Source organism: Lepidochelys olivacea (assembly GCF_965140295.1).
Source record: "Lepidochelys olivacea isolate rLepOli2 genome assembly, chromosome: 12".
Taxonomy (NCBI): domain Eukaryota; kingdom Metazoa; phylum Chordata; order Testudines; family Cheloniidae; genus Lepidochelys; species Lepidochelys olivacea.
Window position 1 is genome coordinate 35,957,670 of NC_140422.1, and position 25,080 is coordinate 35,982,749.

General features: G+C 45.9%; 1 protein-coding gene across 3 annotated transcripts; it reads left to right on the forward strand.

Moving 5' to 3' along the window:
* Positions 1-529: 529 nt before the first annotated feature.
* Positions 530-24,838, forward strand: MTHFSD (methenyltetrahydrofolate synthetase domain containing). 3 transcript variants are annotated; one of them, XM_084644553.1, is made up of 8 exons: positions 530-636; positions 1,201-1,304; positions 2,786-2,899; positions 3,865-3,978; positions 7,146-7,236; positions 7,944-8,056; positions 8,776-8,901; positions 23,000-24,838. In XM_084644553.1, the coding sequence occupies exons 1-8, from the start codon at positions 558-560 to the stop codon at positions 23,519-23,521; spliced, it is 1,263 nt and encodes a 420-aa protein (XP_084500679.1). In that variant the 5' UTR covers positions 530-557; the 3' UTR covers positions 23,522-24,838. The 3 variants fall into 3 exon arrangements, with proteins under 3 accessions (XP_084500679.1, XP_084500678.1, XP_084500680.1); XM_084644552.1 differs by lacking the exon at positions 2,786-2,899 and adding an exon at positions 2,950-3,063; XM_084644554.1 differs by lacking the exon at positions 2,786-2,899 and adding an exon at positions 2,950-3,063 and having other exon boundaries at positions 602-620.
* Positions 24,839-25,080: the final 242 nt, after the last annotated feature.

Consider the following 25,080-nt stretch of genomic DNA (forward strand, 5'->3'; position numbering starts at 1 on the left):
ATTGGGCATCTCGCAAATCCCCAGCTTTAGGCAGGGACATTTTGGACCCCGTTGGAGACACGCAGAGGTGCAGAAACTAGAGTGCCACGGTGCCGCACCCCCTGGCTTGAAGTGGTTTCCATTATATCCAGGGTTTACAGTTTGGTTCAGTGGCGCTCAGCCCCCCGCACATTGTCCCAGCCTCCCTGGAGACACCCCAGGGCCAGGGGCTTGAGCAGGGGGGTAGCGTCACAAAAAGAAACCCTCCTCTTTTGCTGCCTGCCCTTGTGCAAGTGCCTTCAGCGCGGGTTCGCCTCCCACCCAGGCTGTGAGCTCTGCGGGGCGGGGGCTGGCTCTCCGGGATGGGGGTGTTGTACAGCGCCGCGCACTGGCAGGGGGCGGGTTCCTAGCGCCGCTGCAACCATCAAACGCGTCGGTTACTGCTTCGGGGGAGGGGCGGGGCGCTTCGCTGGAGAGCCAAGCCAGCCCCACCGTCGGCGTGTCGGCCTGTCTGCTTGAGGGTTTCTTGTCCTCTCCCGGCCGCCGTAGTCCCAGCAGACACGTGGGGCCGCCAGCTGATGGGCACAGGAGGGGGGCAGGCACACGCGGCGCCGCCCGCTGGCGGGGGCATGGAGGCGGGGGTGCGGCTGAGCACTGGTGGGAACTGCCGGGAGTCCCCGGGCGGGGGGCTCACACCGGGGTGCTTGGAGGGGGCGATACCCCAGGGTGTGGGGGAGAGAGGGGTGACCAGATGTCCCATTTTGGGGGACTTTTTCTTACATAGGTGCCTATTGCCCCCACCCGCTGTCCCGTTTTTTTCACAGTTGCTATCTGGTCACCCTGGGTGGGGTGGGGGGCGATATCCCAGGGCCCTGGAGGCTAGACAAGGAGGAAATGGGTGCCCCCATATTGAAAAGGAGAAATTGTGCTGGGGGGCCCACATTCCCACATTGATGGTGGAGGTCAGACCAGGGGGTGCAAAGCTTCCCAGCACCCTAATGCATAGAGCACTTTGTGCATTTCAACAATCTTCCTTCCCCGTGGAAATAACTGACGTAGCTGAGATGTGCACGGGTACTTTCACGGTGGCTGTCGGGTGTGTCCTCAACACTCTGTTACAGTGAAACTCTAACTTTATCTCACTGGCCCGGCACAATGCTGTATTTTCTATTAATTCAGCCTTGCCTTGCTTTGATTCTGCTCCTTTTTGCCTTTTGTAAGGTGTCTCCAAATGGGATATCCGGGAGAAGATCTGGGACTACATGGAAGCAAATAACCTGGCTGATTTCCCAAGACCAGTGCATCACCGGATCCCCAATTTCAAGGTATTGTGGTTTCTCAGAAACGAACAATATACATTCCTGTCTTATGCCAAACTAAACGTTCTCTTGGCTGGAATCCACTTCTTTTTTAAGAGTATGTTGCATTTATGAAATGCAAATGGGTTATTCTGGTGCATATCAGAAAATGTTTGTTAATCATGCATCCCAACAGTCTGCACAATTAGTGAATAACCATAGCAGATGGGATGGACTGGGGAAAAAACCATCAGAATAATAATTGGCAAATATAACTGAAAAACTTGAGCGGTTTTGTACAGTTCATATTCCTGTATACTGAATGGGATAATAATATCTCGCTCTTATATAATGGTTTTTATCAATAGATTTCAAAATGCTTTACAAAGGAGGTCAGTATCATGACCCCATTTTACAGAAGGGGAAACTGAGGCATCAAGTTGCCCTGCCCCAGGTCCTCCAGCAAGCCAGTGGTGGGGACAAGAATAGAATCCAGGTCCCCTGAGTCCCAGTCCAGTGCTCTCTCCCCTAGGCCACACTGTCTATAATGTGCTGCTGAAATAGGCTTGTGTAAATGATGGCAGCCAGAGGAATGTAGCGGTAACTGGGCAGCGGTGGCTGAGCCATATTTTCGGCATAGGGAAGCTGCAGCCGTAATGCTCCCTGGTCACCAGGCAGGGAGAAACGAGAGTGTGGTCAGAAGTGGCACTTCACTGTAAAATATAGGATATCCAGCACTAGCGTCAAAATGCACAAGGGTACGGGGCTATGGCCGTTCTATCAGCCTGCCCAGTGACTTGCTGTTTTGATGTGCGGTCATTCTCACGGAGCGAGGGCTGTAGCATTTTGTCTGCTTCCAGTGTGGGTGTACTGAGTGGGAGAAAGCTCTTTCCATCCCCTAGTGCATCTGCACGGTGGATTTGGCCACTAAACATTCAGAGCTGTATTACAACTCTGGCTACAGTTCTACTCGGGGAATAAGTAGGTGTAGTGAGCCCCCCGGGCTGCCTCGCATGGGCTATCACTATCATGGGTAGCAGCACAAGGGGGAGAACGGCTGCCACCAAGCCACTACTTCCTCTCCCAGGCAGGTGGATGGAGAATGAGTGGGCAGGGGATGAACCCAAAGCACCAGCCTGTGCAGGTGAGTTCGTGCAGAGGGGGAAGCAACTTCCCCAGGAAGAGGGCTGGTGTGGCTTTACTTCCCCCTGAAACAAGGGGACTGAGGCACAATTCAGTCCCTGCTCTGCTTCTGGGGCAGCATCACTGGCACTAGTAGTCCGTTGAGTTGTGGGTACCCAACGAGTCCCATGAGGCACTGGGATTTTAGTCTGGGTGCTTATGAGTATTTGAGACGTCACCGATTTCGCATGAAGTTCTTGGTCCAGCAGGTCAGTGTTAAAAGTAGGGAATTAAATTGCCTTGCTTGATGGAAGGTGGGAGTTGCCTGTCTCAGATTTGGAAGGTTGTGAACAGTCTGATGACATGCCGCTGTCTTATGAAAACAGGGCGCTTCGCATGCTGCCAGTAGGCTCCCAGGTTTACAGGAATTCAAAACTGCCAAGACCATTAAAGTAAATCCCGATGCTCCCCAGAAGACTGCTCGCTTTCTAACACTGGAAGTAAGTGACTGTATTCCTTTTCCTTTTTAATTACTGTTCCATTGATGCAGGGGTCTCACCAGGCTTGCCATGCTGTCCGAGAGCTTGACATGTTCAACAGAACAAGTGAGGTTAAAGTGGACCCTGACAAACCACTAGAAGGAGTTCGGCTAGTGACCTTACAGGTAATTGAACCTTCCCTGAGTGAAGGTGATGCAACCCCAAGTGCTTGAGCAGACCACTTTGTCCAAGGGTTCTTGGCATTTATGTGGCACCAGCCACATGACAGCTTTACAAATAAGTCTTATTGCCACTTGTACAAATGGAGAAACTGAGGCACCCGGCAAGTCTGTGGGAGAGCTTGGAATAGAACTCAGGAAAACCCAGCCCTAGATACTTTCCCTCCTGCATACACTACCTGGTACATGACACTTTTCACAGCAGAATGAAAGTATTTTCTGTATAGCCGTAAGTCTTCAGGGTACAGCTACTATAATAGCTGTGGGATAAAAATGCCTCTCAAAAAGCCCCCGTGGCTTTCTGTCATGTCATGATACAGATTTGCAAACGCCTAAATAAATAAATAAATCCAGGTTGAATTGCATCCATAATATTAATGTAACATCTCTCAATGTGCCCTATTTCACATTGACTGTCTGGGATCAGCCCATGACAGAAACTAGACTCTTCCACTGTCATCATTGAGAATGATCTTACATTTAGATTAGTTTGTCCAATGTCTTGTTCATCTTCAAAATAAATAATCTTCTCTATTGTCATTGTCTTGCTTATTAGACAGGATTCATTTGCAAGTATTAAGAATTATTTAGTTATACAAATGGTAATTCTGTATTTTTGCCCAGAGGAGCATTGGTCTTTGTGCTCAAACACATGACAGTAAAGGATTTTTTTAATATATATTTAAAGAAAAATAAGCCTGTCCCCTAATTCTGGAGTGTAACTGTTCATGGTTTCTGTTATCACAGGCAAGGAAGACCTTGTTGGTTCCAACACCGCGACTGAGAACTGGGCTGTTTAATAAGATTGTCCCACCACCAGGAGCAACTAAAGAGATACTGAGAATATGTGCAACCTCTCAAGTAGGTATCAGAAGCGTGGGGAACTATTTCAGAAGAGCGGAGCAGTGGCCTTTATAGTTAAGATTCTGGACTGAGGCTAGGGAGATCTTCACTGTGTAGCCTTGGACAAACCGTTTCATCTTTGCGTGCCTCTGCTCCTGCTCTGCAAGAACAGGGATGATAATATTTCATTTCTATCTTGTGTCTTTAGATTGTATATTGCTCAGCGGTGGGCTAGCTCTTGCTAGATGAATGTGTAATGAGTGCAGTGGGGCCCCAATCCCCAGATGCAACCATAGCACAAATGACAAGAGAAAAGGCGAACCAAACTTTGTTGTTGAGATTCGGAAAAGGAGGGTGAACATTTTTACTCTTGTTATTTTTCACTTTTATGCATTCCTCCACTCCCTGTTTGGGCCTGGGACTAGAAATATTGAAATAACACACACAAGACTATACTTATGATAACACCAGCCTCACCAGAAGCAGGGCGTTTCAGGCCTGTTACCAGATAGCTGGCGCTCACAGGATTTTGGCCTTTGCTTTGCCTCCCCAAAAAGCGTGGGTAAGCTTGAAATAAGCATCAACTTTTTGCGTATTCCTCTGAACCATACAACTATTTAGAGCTGCACCATCGCTTTGCTCTTTGTTGTTTTGGATTTCAATTTTTTTTTTTTTAAACTAAAATTGAAGTGGTGCAGAAATATTCATTCTCAGTGGCTTTATTTACCTGGATCACTGCAAGAAAGTTTCAGAGGCTGTATTTACACACTTTAAAACCTCAGAGTCTGACGCATATTGTTTCTGCCTTCTCTTGTGCAGGTGAACTTTCGTGCTTAAAAACCTAGAGGGGGAGAGTATTTAATGTGTTTAACTTGTTGCTTAATCTGGGTAATAAAACGTTTATGGTGGTTCGTACTTTTTTGGAGGGGGAAGGAAGGGGCAGATCTTTTACCCTTTTTGACTCCTAAAGAAATGAACGAAAAGCATCCACATTAACTAATTTCTGTCACTCAGCTGATGTGCGGAAAAAGGCAATTGGAGTGAATCATTTTTTTGTTGTAAACTGTAAAGTGGTGCTTTGCTGCCCCCTACTGTAAAAATGTCATATTCCATAGCTGAGTGAGTATGCCAGAGAATCCTGTATTATTTTATCTATTTCTAGTATTTAAAACAAAAACAGCATTTTTTCAATTAATCGGCCAACCACAGCTAGAGCTGAGGAAAGGAATAAAATTGAAAGATATTAATCCAAACATAGACTCCTACATATAATTTGGGGACTGAAAATGTGTGAAACTCTAAAGTGAGCTTCCCGGTTAACAGTTCTCTTAAGACTGTTATTTTATTCAAACTGTTAAGAGTTGGAATTTGTACCCTGTGTCATTCAAAAGATAGCTTTCTCTTGACCTGCTGCTTGATCTCATATCTGACCTATGCCCTTTCAATCACGTCAGTGCTATTTTTCAGGCAGATCTGTGCTAGTCGTAATGTATCTCATGCACCTTGCATCCACAAAGTACAGTACAAAAAATCCTCACCATGCCTCTGGGAGATAGGCAAGTAAATATTATTGTCTCCCATTTTATGGATGAAGAATCTCGGCCACCAAGAGCTGGTCTTCACTGGCCTTATTTTATTCTAGGCTGTAAACGTTTGTTTTTTATTGTGGGTGTCAACCTAACATAAAGAAGAAAGGTTTGTCCCCTGGATCAGACGAGTGAGGAGTGTTCGCCTTATCCTTTACAAACATGTGAATTACCTTGAGTTCATCTTGAAGTAAAAACATCTAACAAAGACAAAACTGAAGAAGTGAAACCCCCACATTGTGAGTGCCTTCCATTTTTGGGTGTCCAGGTGGAGACACATTGGCTCTGATTTTCAGAGAGGCTGAGTATCTACAGCTCCAGAAATCTGTCTTGAACAAATGCTGTAGAGGGGGAAGGGGGAAAAAACGCAGTTCATTACGTTTGGCAGTAACATGTACCTCCATACCCTAGGCTCTGAAGTAGAAGGGCTTTCTTCAGGTAGCTCAGCTTGACATCATTACATCGGAGATGATGCAGACATCAAAATGTGACAAGGAAGGAAAGTTCAGGAGAAAGTGTGAGTCATACTGGAGCATGCATTGAGGGATAACTGGTGTGTAGAGACAGTCTGTCTAGTGGCTCATGCATAAGACAGGTAGCCAGGTGTTCCAGATTCTATCCTTGGCTCTGCTACAGACAGGCTTCTTGTATGACCTGGGAAAAATAATTTAGAGTTTGTCTACACATGAAAGTTAATCCAGAATAAGGTAATGTGTGAATTGAAAGCAAATTATCTATTCCTGATTAACTCTGGCCTACTCTACACTTAAAAATTAGATTGACCTGGCTTTGTCATTCAGGGCTGTGAACAGCTTCACTCCTGAGAGCTGTAGTTACGTGGACCTAATCCCCGATGGCGGAATAATTGTTCTGTTGACCTGGCTGCTGATGGATTAACTACGTTGACTGAAAACTTCCTTCTGCCGACAGAGGAAGTATCCACGCTATGGTGCCAAAGCATAGATGCAGCACCATAGTTGTGCCATTGTAGCATAGACATGCCCTATGTGTGTGGACATTCTTATTCCACATTAGTTAAAGCCATTTCTACATCTGCACACATAGTTAATCAGGAATAAATCCCCATGTAGACAAGCCTGTAATGTCTCTAAACTTCAGCCGTCCCATTTGTAAACCAAAGTTAACACTTCCCTATTTCACAGATGTATTGTGAGGATTAATTTGTTCACAATTTTTAACGCGCTTTGCGATCCTTCTGTGACTGGAGCGATGCATTACTTTTACGTGCCATCTGCCAAGATTTTCAAAAATAGGAGCCTGACGTTAGGCTTCAAATACAAATTTAGGCTGCTCAGTAAACTAGCTGGGTTTTCCGAAGCTGAAAAGCCACAGCTTCTACTGAAGTATGCCAAAGGCATCAACTTTTTAGTAGAAATGTATTGCAGAATTCTAACTCGTTGGATCCTTGGAGAATAACTTCCCAGACTTCTGATATTTGGCTGTGTATAAGAAGGGACATTTCAGAGCTTGGTTATTTATTTGGTTTGAGCAAAAGAGGCTTGATTATTTTTGATGATGGTGATGCTATCTTACTGAATTGGAAGTGAAACACCCTTAAAATCATGTTTTTCTTCTTAGGGGGTAAAGGATTACAGTGTGCCTATAGGTCTGGATGCAAAAGTCCAAGTGGACCTGGTTGTTGTAGGATCGGTGGCTGTTTCTGAAAAAGGTAGGGGTAAAGGTTGTTAGACACGTTAGAGTTGGGGAGGTTTGGGGGATAGGAGGATATCGATTTCTCTGTCTTATATTTAAGGGTAATCCCTTTGCACGTGAGGCGTTAGGGGTCTCACTCCAACTTCTGAAGGCTGGTGTCTACATTACAACGATGCCATCACTATTCGTTCCCTCTGCTGGCAGTCTGACAGTGGAGTTACGCCAGCCAATGTGTTGTCTGTGCACAGTGAGCCTTCAACAGGGTTCTTCTGGGTGCGTTGCGTTTTCAGTTGAACAGTCATGAGAGCAGATCTTCTCTGCCTGTAGAGATGGTTCCTCCAAGACAAAGCAGAGGCCTGTTGGGTGAGGGGGGGCAGCATAAAGGTCTTAGACTGCAGCTGCCCATTCTCCACTATTCGGGGGGTGACCTCGGTGTGGCAGTTGTCAGCGCAAGACCTTTCATCAGCATTACGTCTGCTTGCAAAAAAAAAAAGACAATCCTCTCTTTGTGAAGCCTAAGCTGTCTTCTTCATACTTGGGTTAACTGGTACCGACTCCTGAATCCAGCCTGGTGCAGATGGGCTCTCAGAATATCACTGTGTGCTTGGTTCATGTGCCAGACATCTGTTGCCTTTTTACAAGCATTCCACTTAATTATTGTCCTCTCTTGCACTCTGCTGCCCTCCAGTGTTAACTAGCTCACTTTTGATTTGTACATTTTAGGTTGGAGAATTGGGAAAGGGGAAGGTTTTGCAGATATGGAATATGCAATGATGGTGTCAATGGGGGCCATCAGAGAGGACACCCCGGTTGTTACTGTCGTGCATGACTGCCAGGTGAGCTGAAGAACCCACTCTGAAGGCACGTCTGCAACCATTCAATACCTTGCATTATAGGCGTGTATTAGGCAGCCACGATTAGAACTGGATGGAATTTTTTGGACAAATTATTTGCCCAAAAATGCAGTTTCAGGATGAGCGAAACTATTTGCAAATTCAGGACAAATTCGGCTGAATAAAAAATGAAGTGTGGGGCGGAGGGGGAGTCAAAGTCAAAACGGTTCGTTTCAACCTTTTCAGAAGGAGACATTTCAGCTTTTCATTTCAAACCAACATTTTGTTTCGGAAATCTAGCTTGATGCCTTTAGAAAATTAAAATAAGGTAAAAAGGACTCCCAAACAAAGCAAAAAACAAAACAAAAATACTGTTTTGGTTCTAATGAAACACTGTTTTTTCAGTTTCTTATTTTGTCGAGGAAAACCCCCCAAAATTTCAGCTTTGGATCAACCTCAAATGAAATTTTCAGTTCAGTCCCTGAACTGAAAAAATCAAGTAGTCATTCCAGTTCCAGTTGTAACAGTTAAGTAGATGCAGAGCAGGACTGACTTGTGTCTAGATCTGGGGTTGTTTCAGTGTAATCTACTTATCTTGTCATCTTAAGTGAAAGATTTTTGGTATCTGGGAAGCTGTCTGGAGTGAGACTTTCCATGCAAAGTCACAGTTCTGGTGGGGTTGTTTTAAATACTTACCAAATTTCTCTTCCCTCTGGTTGTAGGTGGTTGACATTGCAGAAGAGCTGCTTGATGACCATGATTTAACTGTGGATTACATCCTCACTCCAACAAGAACCATTAAAACAGGCTGCAAACGACCAAAACCACAAGGAATAATATGGCATAAGGTAGGTTACTTCTGCTAAAGATGACTTATTGATACCAAATCCTTGCTTCTGAAGCTAATGTTGTACCTTCTCCTTCTGTACATCATTAATCCTTCTGGAATGTGTATCCTCTGAATATCTATGAGAACTGCATCTCCAACTAACAAACACTGTATATAGCCAGTGTGAACATTCCCGTGGCCTCTTGATGGTGGTGATGATATAAAAACAAATAAACAAAGTGGAATCAGGTTGCCGTCTGTTGCATTAGCAACACTAGGAAGGGACGTGTTTGGAAAATGGAAATAGGCAAAGACATGTTGTTTTCAGCTGTCTCTGTGGTTGTTGTAAATGATAGTGGCAAAAACGAGACATGCATTTGAAAGTGAGGTGTCCTATCCTGTGGATTTCAGGTTGCACCATACAGGAACAGATTCTCAGATGACTTAAATTGTCCTAGGTCTGCTGAAGTCAGTAAAGCTGTGACAACTGACAGCAGCTCAGGATCTGCCCCACAAAGTTTGTCTTGCCTCTTGAATACTCATTGAAGTTGATTCTGTTCCTTTTCATGAGACAATACAGCAGGGAGAGCTTAATGCTGTAAATTCAGAGTGGAATGTCTGCCAGTCCATCTTTGCAGGAAAAGTAAGTGTATGTTTTATGAATTAGTGGTAGGGATGTTGGTTTTTGCATTGCTGCACGGTGGTTAGGTGTGGGATTTATTTTAAAATAATATATAGATCAAGCTTGTTGAATGGTGCAGAAAGGGATTTCTAAATACTTCCATGCACCAGCATGATGAATCCATGCTGCTGGAGTTATGTTGGTTGGTTGCTCGCTCATCTGGATGATCACCACTTCTTTTCACAGAGATGGTCACAAATCCAAACAGGTTCACAAATGTTCACATGAATGATTTTGTCTAAAAGTTCAGATTGGAAAGGGCTTTATTTATAATCTGATTTTTATTGTTTTCTTCTTTAAGTCATCTGACCTGGAGAAGAGCTCTGTGTTGCCTTGAAAGCTTGCATCTCTCACCAACAGAAGTTGGTCCAATAAAAGATATTACCTCACCCAGCTTGTCTTTCTCAAGTCATCCAGTCAGGCAGCAGAAATAACACCATATGACTTAAGTGACAATTTGCACACTACAGCTAATGAATAGCAAATTGTTGTTTGCATAAACTATCCAGGAAATACTTGTAAGAAATTAGTACTTTTGTAGAAGCCAGGATCATTTGGCAAACACCGCAAACAGAAGACAGGGCTAAACTTGTAAAGTAACTTAGCTGCAACAAATAACTCCAACAATTCTATTTATTTTTCTATCCCGGGGGAGTATTCTAACCTGGTTGTGGGTGCGTTAAGGAGAGCTCCTTCTGTGTTAGTGCATTTCATAATTGAAATATTTCACATGGAGATTTTATTATACTCAAGCTCATTTAAAGGAATTGTTTGAAGTCCCAGATCTTGTGCCCCATCCATCTTGCTAGCATGGCTTTGATCACGTTCTCCCTTCGTGTCGGAATTCAGCCTCAATAAATTACCTTGCTAGCATTTCTCTCCACTTCCCTTCACAAGCTAAATCCGCAAAGGTCTGGAGAAGACAAAATCTCTTGAAAAGTCCTTTAATCTTTGTGCTGCTTTTGACACTCTCACAGATGAGGTTGGTCTCTAGCTAACCTGTGTATCAAAATGGATGTAGTCTTTGCATTTTTTCTCTTTTCTTCACTTATCAGAGAGAGATTAAAGACCAGTCGTATAACAGCGCTTGGGACAAAGGGTTACCAGCACTTAAGGCACTTCCATCTGTTCACATTTGTAACTTGATCAGACATATTTGACCAAAGCATACTTCTCCTATGCTGTGTCAGAAACCATTTTATTTTCAGTGGTGGTGTTCACACTTGGGTGTGATTACCTGTTTTTCCCATCACTGCTTGATTTGACTTTATTCATTACTGTTTGTGTCTCTTCTCTCATGCATTCAGCATGGACTGTATAGTTTTCACCACAAAATAACATACATCTATTAGGAATGTTTTCAGTAGAATGGCAATTAGTGCCTGATGCAAAGCCCCGGGGAAGTCAGCAGAAAGACTCTCATTGACGTCAGTGGGCTTTGGATCAGGGCCTAATTCCACCAAGACGAGGGCCGAAATTTTCAAAGCTGGTGCTTGACTTTAGGCTTCTTGTCCATATTTGGGCACCTAAATGAAAGTGACCTGATTTTCAAAGGTGTTGAGCTCCCACAGCTCTCAGAGAGATTTTGGAGTGCTCATTTTCTCTGAAAATCAGGCCATTTTTAAGGCTCACTTTCTCAGAGGACTGAACACCCTTCTCCCATTGACTCCCCACCTCCCAGGAGCTCTCAGCATCTTGCAGGAAACAGCCAGTATTTAGGAACCTAAATTTTAATAAGGACCCAACCTTGATAGTTTTAACCAGAGTCCTTGTCCTGAAACACTAACAACTGAGGTCAGATGGACTTGAAATGACACAGGAAAATATTGCATTAGACATGGGGATGGTGGGACAAGAAGAGACTTCGGAATGAAAAGGAAGATATTGAAGATGTACTGTACCGAAGTTCTACTGCTTGTGTAGTTGTACCACCTACGATTCAGTGGCAGGAATATTACCCTTCCCTAACACATCATCAGTACTTGCACTATTAAGACATGAATGAGGACCAAGATCAGGGTGGGGAGAGGACTCTTCAGATTTCTGTTCCTCAGTATGGTAACAACCATCCATGTTTCTGGTACGGCTAAAGAATTAAAAGGACAACAGATTTCCGGGCTGTTAATTCATTGGGAACAAAGTAGCATGCGTACTTGTTTTTGTTACCTTGTCATTATGGGCGTTTCCCTGTGAATAACTGCTACACACAATGTCTCAGAGCTGGGAGGTCCAGTTAATCTGCAGGTCTTAAAACTACAGGATTTTGTTGTGGCTATTTAAGAGTTTGTCCATAGGCTCATGACTCCCAGTCCTACATCCTTTTCTCCTCCTTCAAATCCTGGCTTTGCCATTGCATTCCTGTATCTCTGAGCAAAAATAAATTAGCCAAGAGGTAGTGGATAAAAGACTCAACTTCTAAACAGGATGTTTTGTCAATGGAATGTAGTTTAAGTGTATTTAGTAAGGGATGTCTGTTAGATGTGTAAATTGCCTTGTAACAAAAGTTACCCTTCAGAAACATGGCTTGCTCAAGCAAAGACAACAATGGCTTAAGGGTTTATATAAAGTAGGGTATTCCTGCTTGCAAACACTAGGCTGCTGCTGAGCATTGCCCTGGGAGATGTGCTTAATTTGGTGAAAAAAAAAGGAGTACTTGTGGCACCTTAGAGACTAACCAATTTATTTGAGCATAAGCTTTTGTGAGCTACAGTGAGCTGTAGCTCACGAAAGCTTATGCTCAAATAAATTGGTTAGTCTCTAAGGTGCCACAAGTACTCCTTTTTTTTTTGCTGTTACAGACTAACACGGCTGCTACTCTGAAACCTTAATTTGGTGAGAAGCTATTAGGCTAGTAGCCATTAGCAAACACACTCCGTTTTCAGCATTCATACACTGTGCATGCCCTTAAAATTGAGAGGCAGGATGAGAAGTGTACGTGTCAAACAAGGCACACCACAAAAATAAAAGCTAAATGCAGTCCTCAAACAGATTTCAGGTTTGCTTACCACTTTGATTATAGGCAAATGGAGGAAAAAGTAATGATTCAGATCCTCATCTGGTGTAAATTGGCATTGCTCCATGAACCAATTGCTCCAATTTATACCAGCTGAATACCTGGCCCGACAGAATTTTCACCACAAGCTGCGTTCTACAACACGATTTGTGGTTGTGGCCAAGATATTTGTTGTAATGAAGAGAAATGTGTTCCATGCACATTTTCAACAAGGAAAACGTAACAAAATGCTGGGAATGGTATCAGAGAAATGATCTTTCAATGTCTTTGAAAGACTTTTGGATCCTTTAGTCCAGTGGTTCTCAAAGCCGGTCCGTCGCTTGTTCAGGGAAAGCCCCTGGCGGGCCGGACTGGTTTGTTTACCTGCCGCATCCGCAGGTTCGGCCAATCACAGCTCCCACTGGCTGCAGTTCGCCACTGCAGGCCAATGGGGACTGCGGGAAGCGGCGTGGGCCAAGGGACATGCTGGCCGCTCTTCCCACAGCCCCCATTGGCCTGGAGCGGCGAACCGCGGCCAGTGGGGGCCATGATCGACTGAACCTGCGGATGCGGCAGGTAAACAAACCGTCCCGGCCCGCTAGGGGCTTTCCCTGAACAAGTGGCGGACCGGCTTTGAGAACCACTGCTTTAGTCGTGCCTGACAGCATACAATAGGTACAATATAGCTCAATTCTCCTCCACTTACACCAGTTTAACACTAATATAGCATTATTTACTTCAAAGAAGCCACTTCTGACTTGTACCAGTGTAAGTGTAAACAGAACCAGCTCTACACTGTGGTGTGTATAGTGTTAAGTGCAGCAGTAACTTCTTATCTGTCTCTGACAGACGCCGGTGCTAACTGTGTCCACCTATCTATTCAGGGGACACCATCATAGGGCCTAATCACATCAGCCATGCCATCAGAGGCTTGTTCATCTGCACATCTCCCACTGTGATCTATGCCATCATATGCCAGCAATGCCCCTCTGCCACGTACTTTGGCCAAACCGGACAGTCTCTACACAGTAGAATAAATGGACACAAATCAGATGTCAAGAATTTATAACATTCAAAAACCAGTCGGAGAACACTTCAGTCTCTCTGGTCGCTCGATTACAGACCTAAAAGTGACAATTCTTCAACAAAAAGACTTCAAAAACAGACTCCAATGAGAGACTGCCGAATTGGAATTAATTTGCAAACTGGACACAATTAACTTAGGCTTGAATAGAGACTGGGAGTGGATGGGTCATTACACAAAGTAAAACTATTTCCCCATGTTTAATTCCCCCCTCCCCCCCACTGTTCCTCACACGTTCTTGTCAACTGCTAGAAATGGCCCACCTTGATTATCACTACAAAAGGGTTTCCCCTCTAGCCCCCTCCTGCTGGTAATAGCGCCCCTTACCTGATCACTCTCGTTACAGTGTGTATGGTAACACCCATTGTTTCATGTTCTCTGTGTATATAAATCTCCCCACTGTATTTTCCACTGAATGCATCTGATGAAGTGAGCTGTAGCTCATGAAAGCTTATGCGCAAATAAATTGGTTAGTCTCTAAGGTGCCACAAGTACTCCTTTTCTTTTTGTGGATACAGACTAACAGGGCTGCTACTCTGATTCAGGTGCTTACATGGGAGCTGAGCCCTCTTGAAAACTTGGCAACTCAGTTAGATGCCACAATGGGAGCTGTTGGCTCTTTTGCAGAGCTAGCCCGGTGCCTCTGAGGAGAACCCTAAATGCATGCGGTAACGCACTCTGCCCAGTAGCAGCTGTGATCTGAGACTAGGTATTTGTCAGTCTTTGTCACAGTTCTTTGCATTTTACTTTAAAAAAAAAACAGCACAAAATAACCAGAGGAATTAATATAATTATATATATTTGGGGTGGTGGAAGGAGAGATGAGAATAGTTAGTGTAAAATAACAGCAATTTCATTCTTTTTTTTAAAAAATAGAAAAGATTTGGAACGTCTTTGTGCTTGTGTTGAGAGTTTGAGTTTGAGAGGGAACCTTTGTCTACACTACGCACCTTTTAGCTGCTGCAGCTATGCTGCTAAAAGGCGTGCAGTGTAACTGCTGTTTGTCAGCGGGAAAGTTGGAGCTCTCCTGCTGACAAAACCGTCCACCCCCAACGAGCAGCGGCAGCTTTGTCAGCAGGAAAGCGCTCCAGTTCACACCAGTGCTTTTCATCGGTAAAACTTTTGTCGTTCGGGGAGGTTGTGTTTTTTTAACACTCCTGAACGACAAAAGTTTTGCCGATGAAGTTCCAGTGTAGACAAAGCCGAACAGAAACAGCAAAAGAGTTCCTGCCAAAGAAACAAATTGTGGGGGTGAAGAGGAGAACCTTGGTATAAGGTTGGGGGCAAGAGGGAATGTAACTGAGGGCAGAAATAGCCATACGATATGTGACAGCCTGTTTCTGAACCAGAAATAGACAGTAATGTCAAATAGGCACATTGTACAAAGTCTTTCCTGCACCAACCGCCTATCACTGGGAAGCTATGCTATAAAGGATGGGCCAGATTCTGATCCCAGTGGCACTGGTGTAACTCCATCAGCACCAATATAAAGGTCCAATCCTGCACCATTAAAGTCGATGAGCATTTTGCCATTTGCTACAGTGGTGAAGGATGGAACCTAAATGAGATTAAAAAAAAACAGGTACTTGTAGCACCTTAGAGACTAACAAATTTATTTGAGCGTAAGCTTTATGAGATCAGACTCTAGTTGAAGAACTTAACGTGTAAGGCTTTGGACAACACTTGGGTACCTTGCTGAGCCAATGAAATGGCTAGAAATTGCTACTTGCCCTGCTACAATTGCTGTGTGGTTCACTAATGTCCTTTGCTGAGTGCGTTTTGGAATAGCATCCACAGCTATCAGTTGTGTGGGTTTCTTTGTATCAGTCACCTTTGCTTCCTTTTCTCCTCTGCTAGATGCTAGCAGGTTTTGCGACCTCCAAAAGGGGAAGGGGTGGGGTATTGCTTGGTGCTAACATTCTTTCTATTTTCTAGTACCTTCAGAGGAATCTGCTTGGGCAGTTAGGGCCGGATCTACAAAGGTATTTAGGTGCCTAAAATTCCATATAGGAATCTAATCATATTAGGTGCTTTTGAAAATTCCACTAAACCCTTAACTCCCATTGGAGTTCAGTGGGAGTTTGGGCACCAATTCATTTAATAGGCTTAGCTGCATCTTTAGGCACCTAATTCCTTTGTAAATCTGGCTCTCTGTAAAATTTACTGCTGGGGGAATTCTGTGCCAAAAAAATAAAAATTCTGCACACAATATTTTAAAATTCTGCATATTTTATTTGTCAAAATAACACCATATAATCATGCCAGTTTCACTTATTTTGGTAATTTATTTCAAAATATCTGTCAACAAATATGTCTGTAACAATACAGACAACAAAAAAGATTCAGAAAATGTTTTTTGACAAATAGATTCTTTACTAGGCATATTTATACAGAACTTTGAGTAATAAATCATTTAAACTACAATATAAAAATCTATTTCTTGCACCCCTCCAAAGCAGTGCAAGGGTAACGGAGGAGCTGAGGGAGAGGGAAGTAATTGCTGGGAAGTGAACGTGGAGGGTTGTTGGCTGTGGGTGGGAGAAGTATGGAACAGGTTTTTGGGGGCAAAGGATTGTTAAAGAGTTGGGGAGCCTCCCCCTGCAGACCCTGGGAGAGGCTAGGGGTCAGTCAATCAGTCAGGCACATCTGCTCCTGTCCCCATCTAGCCCTGCACCCCCACTCAGCCACCCCCACCATGCCCCTTGCATCCCGTCTCCTCATTCTCATGTGTCCCTGCACCCCCACTCAGCCACCCCCATCCCCATGGGGCCTTGCTTCCCCATATGGCCCTGCACTCACTGCCTCCCATCCACATGTCTCTGCATGCTCACTCCCTTTCAGCCCCCGCTCCTGTCTGTGACCTCCCTCCCAGGAGCCATGTGTATCCTGCTCTGTCTTCCCTCCCTCCCCTCCCCCTGCACGTTCTGTGCCTCCTCACCTGGCACCACAGACAGGGTGTTGTGAGAAATGCAGTCTCTGCTCTCTCCTTATCGGCTGCTGACTGCTCTGAGCAGTGGGCTGGCAGCCTCTGTTCTGGTGCCATAGCAGAACAGGTGGGCGAAAGGCATAACTGCAGAGCCTCTCAGGCAGCATGTATTTTCTGCAGGAGGAAAAAAAAAATCTGCTAGACACATGCATTCTGCGTGTGCGCAGTGGCAGGGAATTCCCCCAGGAGTAAAAAGTGCATCTATAGACTAAAGTAATGATGAGTCCCAAATGTGAGCTGCGGAAGTACATTCTCTGTAGAGACACTAGCAGGCTGCCCTCCCCCCTAACTGTGCCCTCACGTTGTGTGCAAGTGTTTGGACATTTTGTGGATGCACGTGAATGATACAATGTGTGTCTGCAGCAAGGCTGTGTCTGTGCCATTGCTTTAAACCCATGTAAACTTTAATGCACGCTGAACACAGGCAGTTCACTAATGCCAACCAACTGGGCTCTTACCTGGGTTGTAGCCTTAACACCCCTACTATTCACACAGAAAAACCTCTGACCCAGGTTGGGAGGTGCTTTAGGTCCAAGCTAGCTTGCCCAGGTGGGGTGGTGAGGTAGAACCAGGCTCTGCTTTTACTTAGACTGGGCCCCTCTCCCTTTGCAGTGTAGACACAGGCGGGCCTCCAGTGCCCTTCCCACAGTTCCCCGAAGGACAGACGTGTTCTCCCCTGAGTGACAGGGAAAGAAACCTAGAGCATCTCAGCCCGAAGAACCATGGGTTATGCAGATGCATGGGTCAGTGCGGAAACAGGGCGCAGTAGGGCTCTGTAGTGACATTCTCCAGGGATGCGCACAGTGACGTGCCACTCAGGTTGGCTGCGAAGTGGAGACACAACCTAAGACTATGCCCCTGCTTCCCCCCTCCCCCATGCAGAAAGATCTCAGAGCCCTTTGCATAGGTGAATAAATTATCACCATTTTACAGAGGGGGGAATCCTAGCCAGAAGGAGATTAAATGATTTACCCAGACCATCTACCGAGCCAGTGGCTATCCGAGTAGAGGTTACACCCACAGACGCACAGCACAAGAAGCAGGGTATTTCCTTGCAGAACCCGGGGGCGGGGGGGGGCATCCTCAGGCACACGCAGTGGTGCGGCTGCAGAGCTGCTCCTTGTAGATTACTTCAGCCCGATGGCCCAAGGCGCCGCCATCTTGAAGAAAGGACTGGCCAGCCTGTACTGTGAGGGATTGCAGGATCTTATTCCTACCCCTCTCCTGGGCAGCTCTTCCTGTCCAAACCAGCCCCATGTGCGGTGTGGCAGGCAGGGCCAGATTAAAGCATTTGGGGGCCCCCCGCAGTATGGAACTTGGGAGTCCCCCATCTTCCTTAAGCTAGCCAGATCCCGTCAGCTTGACCCCTTCCCCCACCAGGCATCCTCCACACACACCAATCTAACCCCTCTGGCCTCTGAACCCCTACACCGGCCCCCCTCCCAGGAGCCACAGTCCGCTAGCCACAGTCTCCTTCCAGGTTCCAAGGAGCCTCTGCCTTCCCCACCCCAGTCCCCGCTCCTTACTCCTCCCTGCTGGTGAACCTGGGTCCGTCCTGCTTTCTGGCACCAGGGGGGGCAGGAGCCACCGTGTCAGCATGTTGAGGCCCTGGCATGTGGAGTGGGACCCGGATGTCGTGCCAGCAGCGGTCCCAGTGGCTGTGTGACCTGGGCTCCGTAACAGAAGCAGCCACTGGCAGCCCCATGTGTTCACACAGCAACAGTTGGCAGTTGCATGATGCTGGGGCTGGGGGTTCGGTTCACGTGTAACTTGAACATTACAAGAGCGCGGGGGAGGGAAGGCACCTTACAGCCAGCCAGGCAGGAGTAAAATTGGCCAGGCCCGTTAAAATCTGGCCAGGTGGCAACCCTAGGCCCAAACCTGGTCAGAGGGCCGCTTGAGCTTGGGGACTCTGTGCAAGTACACTGAGTGCACCTTGGTTAATCCGGTCCTGATGACAGGTGGATCTTTGCGAAGCTGAATTTACACTACTACTGAAGTACCTCCCTCCCCCTGTATACAGCTCCCTTCCTCCTCCACCCACACGTCAGAACCGCACTGGCCCTGCTTCCGGGGGACCATTGTGGCTTTGAACGTGGCGCCTGGATTTGCCACAGAATGTCACTGTGCTCTGTACTGCCTGTTTAAATGCACACCTTTAAATGGCTACATTTACTGGGGTGCTGGCTGGCATGCCAGAGACCCCACTAGAATGAGCTGGTTCTGTTCAATGGGAAACTCCCAGCAGCCCATCTGTCAAGTCACAGACACCGGACTGAAGCAGGTGTCTCTAAGTGCGTGGTGGACTGTCAGGATTATGTTGAAGGAGATTTGTCTGAGCAATCATCATGTCAGCAACTTCCTGCCTTCCTCAGGCTTCTAAAGGGGAAGGGAAATTTCCCCTTCTGAGCTGCTTTTCCATAAATCAGTGCTTGTAGTAAAGAGGCCACCCATGAGCAGAATATAACCATCAAATTTGTGTTCTCTGGCAGAAAATCTGATTTAGCTGGATATTGGCACATCTGCCCTGTTAGCCTTACTGCAGTGGAGGGTTCGTACTTGCTGGAAGATCAGGATTATCAGTTAGTTTTCAAGGAAGCTTTGGATAATAGCTGAATTTTTTGGCAGGGTCTTGGATAGTGCTGCCGCGGCCCACGGAAGCAAAATTCAGGATAGTTTCATCACGCTCTGACTCCAGCCATGCCCGCACGTGGCATTAATCTGGCATGGTTAAGGCTCACGATGGGGGATGGGGTTGCAGTGAACGTGTCCGGTAACTGCCACTATGCAGTTTGCCTGCACTTAAAAGGTGTCAGAATCCCAGAGCATACAAGCCATTATGCAGAGCAGGGGTATGCACAGGAATAAAAATGTGGTTGCTTTTGGAGGGGCACTTTCTGTGCCCCCCACCTATGGCCGGAGCAGCTCACTCTCCCCTGGCAGCTGGAGGAGCTGGTTCCAGGAGCTGGCTGTCTTCCTGTCCCACACACACACATTCCTGGAGGAGCTGGTTCTCCCGGCCGCAGCCCCGGGGCTGGAGGAGCTGGTTCTCCCGCTTCCCCTTCCCCATGGCACTGGTGGAGCTCACTTTCCCTCCCGGCAGCCGGAGGAGCTGAATCTTCCCCCGCAGGCCCAGAGCCAGAGGAGCTGGCATCTCCCGCCCCTGCCCAACGCTGGAGAAGTTCACTCTCCCTGCCCCGGAGCAGTTCTGTGCTCCCCCGCCCCTTGCGGGGGGGTGACTATGCCCCTGCTTCCTCCCTCCCCCACGCAGAGAGATCTCAGAGCCCTTTGCATAGGTGAATAAATTATCACCATTTTACAGAGGGGGAATCCTAGTCAGAAGGAGATTACATGATTTACCTAGACCACCTACCAAGCCAGTGGCCATCCGAGTAGAACCCAAGTCTCAGTTCTGTGCTTTAACCACTAGATGAGGCTGGGAAATTAGTGTCCATGTCCAACCAGGAAATGGATAGTTTGGAGGAGGAGACTGTCCTCGGATTCCCTCCACTTCCAGACAAATGCTCAGATAAATTGGTTAGTCTCTAAGGTGCCACATTTCTTTTTAGACAAATCACTGCAGCCCTTGAGACAAAAGTAGCTTTTGCATGATTCTAATTAGCAACACATTGTCCTACCGCAGAAGAGTTCTTTGGTATTTTACAACCGAGCAAGCAGCTTATGTCCCTTCTCCTCCCTAGCTGCCCAGCCGCTCCACAAATGGGTTTGTTGGATGCATACACTGAAACCCCAAACTGCCTCTTCTTTTTTCTTTTTCTTTTTTTTTTTTTTTTTTGGTAGGGGAGTTAGGAAATGTTGGTTGTACTCCCTTGGAAGTGACCAGCAAGACTCCCGTAGGATTAGGACTACATCCTTTGGGCAGATTGGGTTGCCCTGCTCCCATTGTGGGCATGAAACGGGCAGCGGAAGGAGGGTGGTTCTTTGGGATCGGCAGGGGTGGGGGAGTAGTAGGACGTGAGGAGCCATTGTTGGGTCTGGATCTCCAGGAGGAAGGCTGGTTTGGGGGGCAGGACAGGGTGGATTTTCAGCTATGAGCACTTGTCTCATCTATCCTAGATGAGTTTGTCACCGGTGTATCTCAGTGTGAGATCTACTGGTGCAAGAGGGAAGCTGTAGGCAGTACTCTATAGTGTCCATTGTACAAAGTTATAGGTACTGCAGCCCCCAGCCCCTGCAGTCACATGGTGAATTCAGAATCCCTGGAAACAAAGAGAAGCTTGAAAACCTGACCCGAGTGTAACTGGTGCCTCCTGGACTCTGCAGTCAGCCTGAAGCAATAACTCCAAGAGATATGAACTGCCCCATTTAATGTTAACTCTGAAATCTGCTCCCCCCCCCCCCCCGCCACACACACACAAGGAGAGCTCAGGCCACGTCAGAGCTGGGGGTTGGTCCTGGCGGCTGGCAGGGAAGTCTCCCTTGGCTCTGGATTGTTTTAATTCGGTCTTGTCCGTAGAGTGTCTTGAAGGGCCTGGGAATTCTTTGCCCACCCCAGCGCCCATCCCATGTACGCAGGCCGTGTGAAGAGGTGAGGGTTTGCCCTTGGTACTGTTGATCTTTCTAAAGATTGGGGATGTATGTTTTGAGCGAAGTTTGACTTTCGGGTGAAAGAAACTGTACAGTTGCTTCGTAATAGGCTGGGCTTGTTTCTGGGTACAGGAGTGATTAGTTCCAGGAGTGTAGAAAAATGTTTTCCCCTGTTTGGTTTAATTAGCATAGAGCTTGCATTTCCCATGGAAACTTGACAGAGGACAACAAATGTTCCTAATTGTTGGCCAGGAAAAACAAAGGAAGATGGCTTCAGCCATTGGTCGAATGTCATATGGCCCGGCCCAGGGGAAGATGCTGTCAGTTTCAGCAGTCTGAAAGTACTTGGCAGAGAAAAACGCCTCTCTCCAAGAATCAGCAGAGTTATAATTCATCAAAATATGAAAATGGTATCTACCTTTCAGAGTGCTGCGGCTCCCATGGCTGCTATGGAAACATGTACATCTCTGAACTGCCAGCTTGGGTTTGCTTTTAGACGAATTACGGTGCAGTAAAAAAAGTTTGCTTGTTAAGGGCCCAATTCCAGCACCTTTTACTCTCGACCGATGTGGGGCCAGAATGGAGGCAGCCTCTGTTTTAAACTAATTGTTCTCATTCTATCACTGGGTTGTATATGAACTATTAGGCCAAAATAAGAGGAAACCAGGCCTAACTTTTGTTCTGAGCCTGAAAGTAAAACTCTTTAAGGTTCACAAACCTGAAATCCTGCAGAGGCATGCGCAAACCCTGGAGAGACCTCTGCTGAATTGCCACCCCTATACCCTAGATGGGCCCTGATGCCCCACCTGATCTCATCTACCACCAGCAACTTCTTGGCAGCTGGCTGGCCCCTTTTCCCTTGTAGATCACTGAGGTGAAGTCGACAAGGTGAAGTCGCCCTGGCACCCCACTAATTTCAGCAGGCAAGGTAAACATCTTGCTTGTGTCTGCAAGCTCATCAACAGCCAAGCAAACAATGCTCCTTCTCCTTCCAGCTACTGCAATGGCTTTGCTACATTTCAGAGGCTGAGAGCCCCACCATGTTATACAGTAATTAGGGAGTTCTTGAGTTTCCTGTAAGTCATGGGCTGTAGCCTGGGCCCTTTCATGGCCCAGACTGGTAGCATTCAGCCGTGAGAATAGGAGTCTTTCCTGGACCACTGCTGATGAGGCTTATGATAACTGGGGTGTGATGGAGAGAGAGCAGGCCTCTTTCTAAAGACCAGCTGCCCCTAAAGATCCTGGCAAGATAGGAGAAGACCAACCCCACCCCATTGACTTTGAGTGGCCTCGTGTGTTTTCCTCTCCCTATCCCTCTCAGAGTGTAACAGAAAGGGGGATGTGCCTGTGATGGTGAGAAATGATGTAAGGGAGATTTTGGGTACAGGGACAGGCGACTTGTCAGAGAAAAACATTAATACACTTTTGGCCAATTTCCACCAGGGAAGCATGGTAGATTTTAACACACATAATATACGTCATATGCAGAATCTTGTATTGATGCAACATTAAAGTTGCAAATCCAAACATGCACAAGTCAGCAAATTCAGAAGTCCAGTAGCTCTGGGTTGGTTGGTTATTTTCTGCTGGATCCGCAATGTGCAGCCTGCATAGTGACTAGTGTTTTTTGTTGCCCTGCCACGTATATTTATGGAGTACTGTCAAAAGTCAGCCCCACAGTTAGTAAAGTTTGTTGAATGCACTGGGCACTTTGAAGGATGATGACAAAATAAGATCAGAGTCTGATCTGACCGTATATGTTGGGTTAATTAAAAAAAAAAACAAAACACCACCCTCAAACTTGTTTCTGTTTTAATTTTTTTAGATTAGCTACGAGATGCTGGAAAGAATCCCAATCCTAAAGAATCTTCGCTACAGAGAGAAGCAGGCAGGCAAAGATGTTATCCTGAAAGACGAACATCCAGACTTTCCAAATGCCAGGAAACCAGAAGACTCCGATGAAAATGCCAAGACTGGAAATACAAAACTCCAAACTGAGTCTACCTTGGCCCAAGTTGGACACTGTCATGTTGGAAATGATTCTTTAAATACCAAATCAGAGACACATCGTGCACTCACCACTGTCTATGTAGGTAATATACCTCCAGGCACAAGAGTGAGTGAGTTAAAAAGTGCTTTAAGAGAATTCCATGCATCCCCGGTGCGGCTCAGTTGGCAGGGAGCACAGTGCAGGGCTTTTCTTGATTACACGGATAAAACGACTGCTGAGCGTGTTGTATCCTCTTTGAAAGGCTTAATCCTCAGGGGTCAGACATTGCGAGTTGAGATGGCCAAGAACCAGAGAAACAAAGGGCAAGTAGAAATCAATGGACAGAGAAACAAATAAGAATAGAAAAAATAGCTATCTCTTCATTGCTCAGCAAGAATCCAGCCTTGTTTTTCAAGGATCTCAGCACAGTCTCTAACTCTGTGGACTAAGCATTGTCAAACAATAGAATTTAAAAGCCAGTTTTTCCAGCACATTAGGCAGGCAGTTGCACAGCTGATTTGCTGACTGTTTCTACAAATGTTCATGCAAATCAAGTATTTGCCTATGCAGATGACAAATTGGCCCTTTCTGCATACAGTTACTCAGTTTATGTCTTCAGGTCCCAGCAGTTGTGGTGCACTAGACAGGTGTGTCGTGCACACATACACATTTCTTTGCACACATGCCCTGTTTGAAAAACTGCTCCGAGGAATCGATGTGCCCACAATTCTAGCCAGGTGCCTATATGCTGTCATCGGTGCTGGCAGTGAATTGTACCTGCACAGCTGTGCACACACGTTTAGAGGTGAGCTTTTGAAAAATCTAGTCTGTGGGATGCAGCGCTTCCCAGACAGGACCCAATCCTGTGAGGTGCTAAGGACAGCTGGCTAGGAAAAATCCCCCTCCCCCCCACCCACCACCACACACGCGAAAAAAGGCGTTTTGAGATTTGCAACAAAATGTTGTGACAAATAGAAAAAAAATGCACAGAAATGTTTTGTTGAAAAGCAATTTTTCAATGCCGTTTGATGGATTGTGATTTGTGAGGGAGGGGAGGTGTTTGTTTTGGTTTGCATTGTTCTTGGTGTTTTTTTACCATCTCTCCCCCTGAGCATCCTCAGTACCTGTTGACTTCATCTGAAACTGACAGCAGTGAGCACCCCACAGGGTCCCTCTCTTAACTCACTCTCAAGTTTGTACATTTTATTCTGGTCTGGGAAATAAGATGAATATCAGTTTTCTTTCCGGCTATTTTGGGTGCCTTTTTCATGGTTAGATTGGTATGTGGTATGTAATTATTTTCAAGACAATGGGCCTGATTCTTCTCTCACTGCTGCTGATGTAAAGTACGCATAACTCTGACGTGAATAGAGTTATATTAGCATAAAACAGATGTAAGGGAGAGACGATTCAGGGCCTCTACTGCAAAGACTGGTGGAAACTGATTAGGCATAAAGTTATTTGAAAAGTTACCAAGGTATCAACACAGCGTATTCATTCTGTGCCTTCTCATTACCATTACAGCATTGCAGTCTTCCTTTGTAACCAGGATGCCAGATATTGATATGGGTTTGAGTACAGAGTGCTACAGGAAAGTTTTCCTGACAGGGAGGTGCTAGCTTGTATATGCATACACACACATGCTTTTACGGAATAAAGCAGAATTATGATTTATTTAGTATGGCTTTTATTTTTTAAAGTTCCTTATTCTTGAAAAACAAGTTGAATTTTGGCTGAACTATCCTTTCTAAACAGAAGCACTTTGCAATTGATCCTGGGCAAAAAGTCAAAATAAGCTTCTAAATGGATATTTTCTTTTTTTAAGTATAGGAGTTGGAAACATTTTTCTTAGCCAGAGGGTATTACTAAGTATATTTTAAGCAGATTATTATGCTTCAAGTGGGGAAGACCTTTCA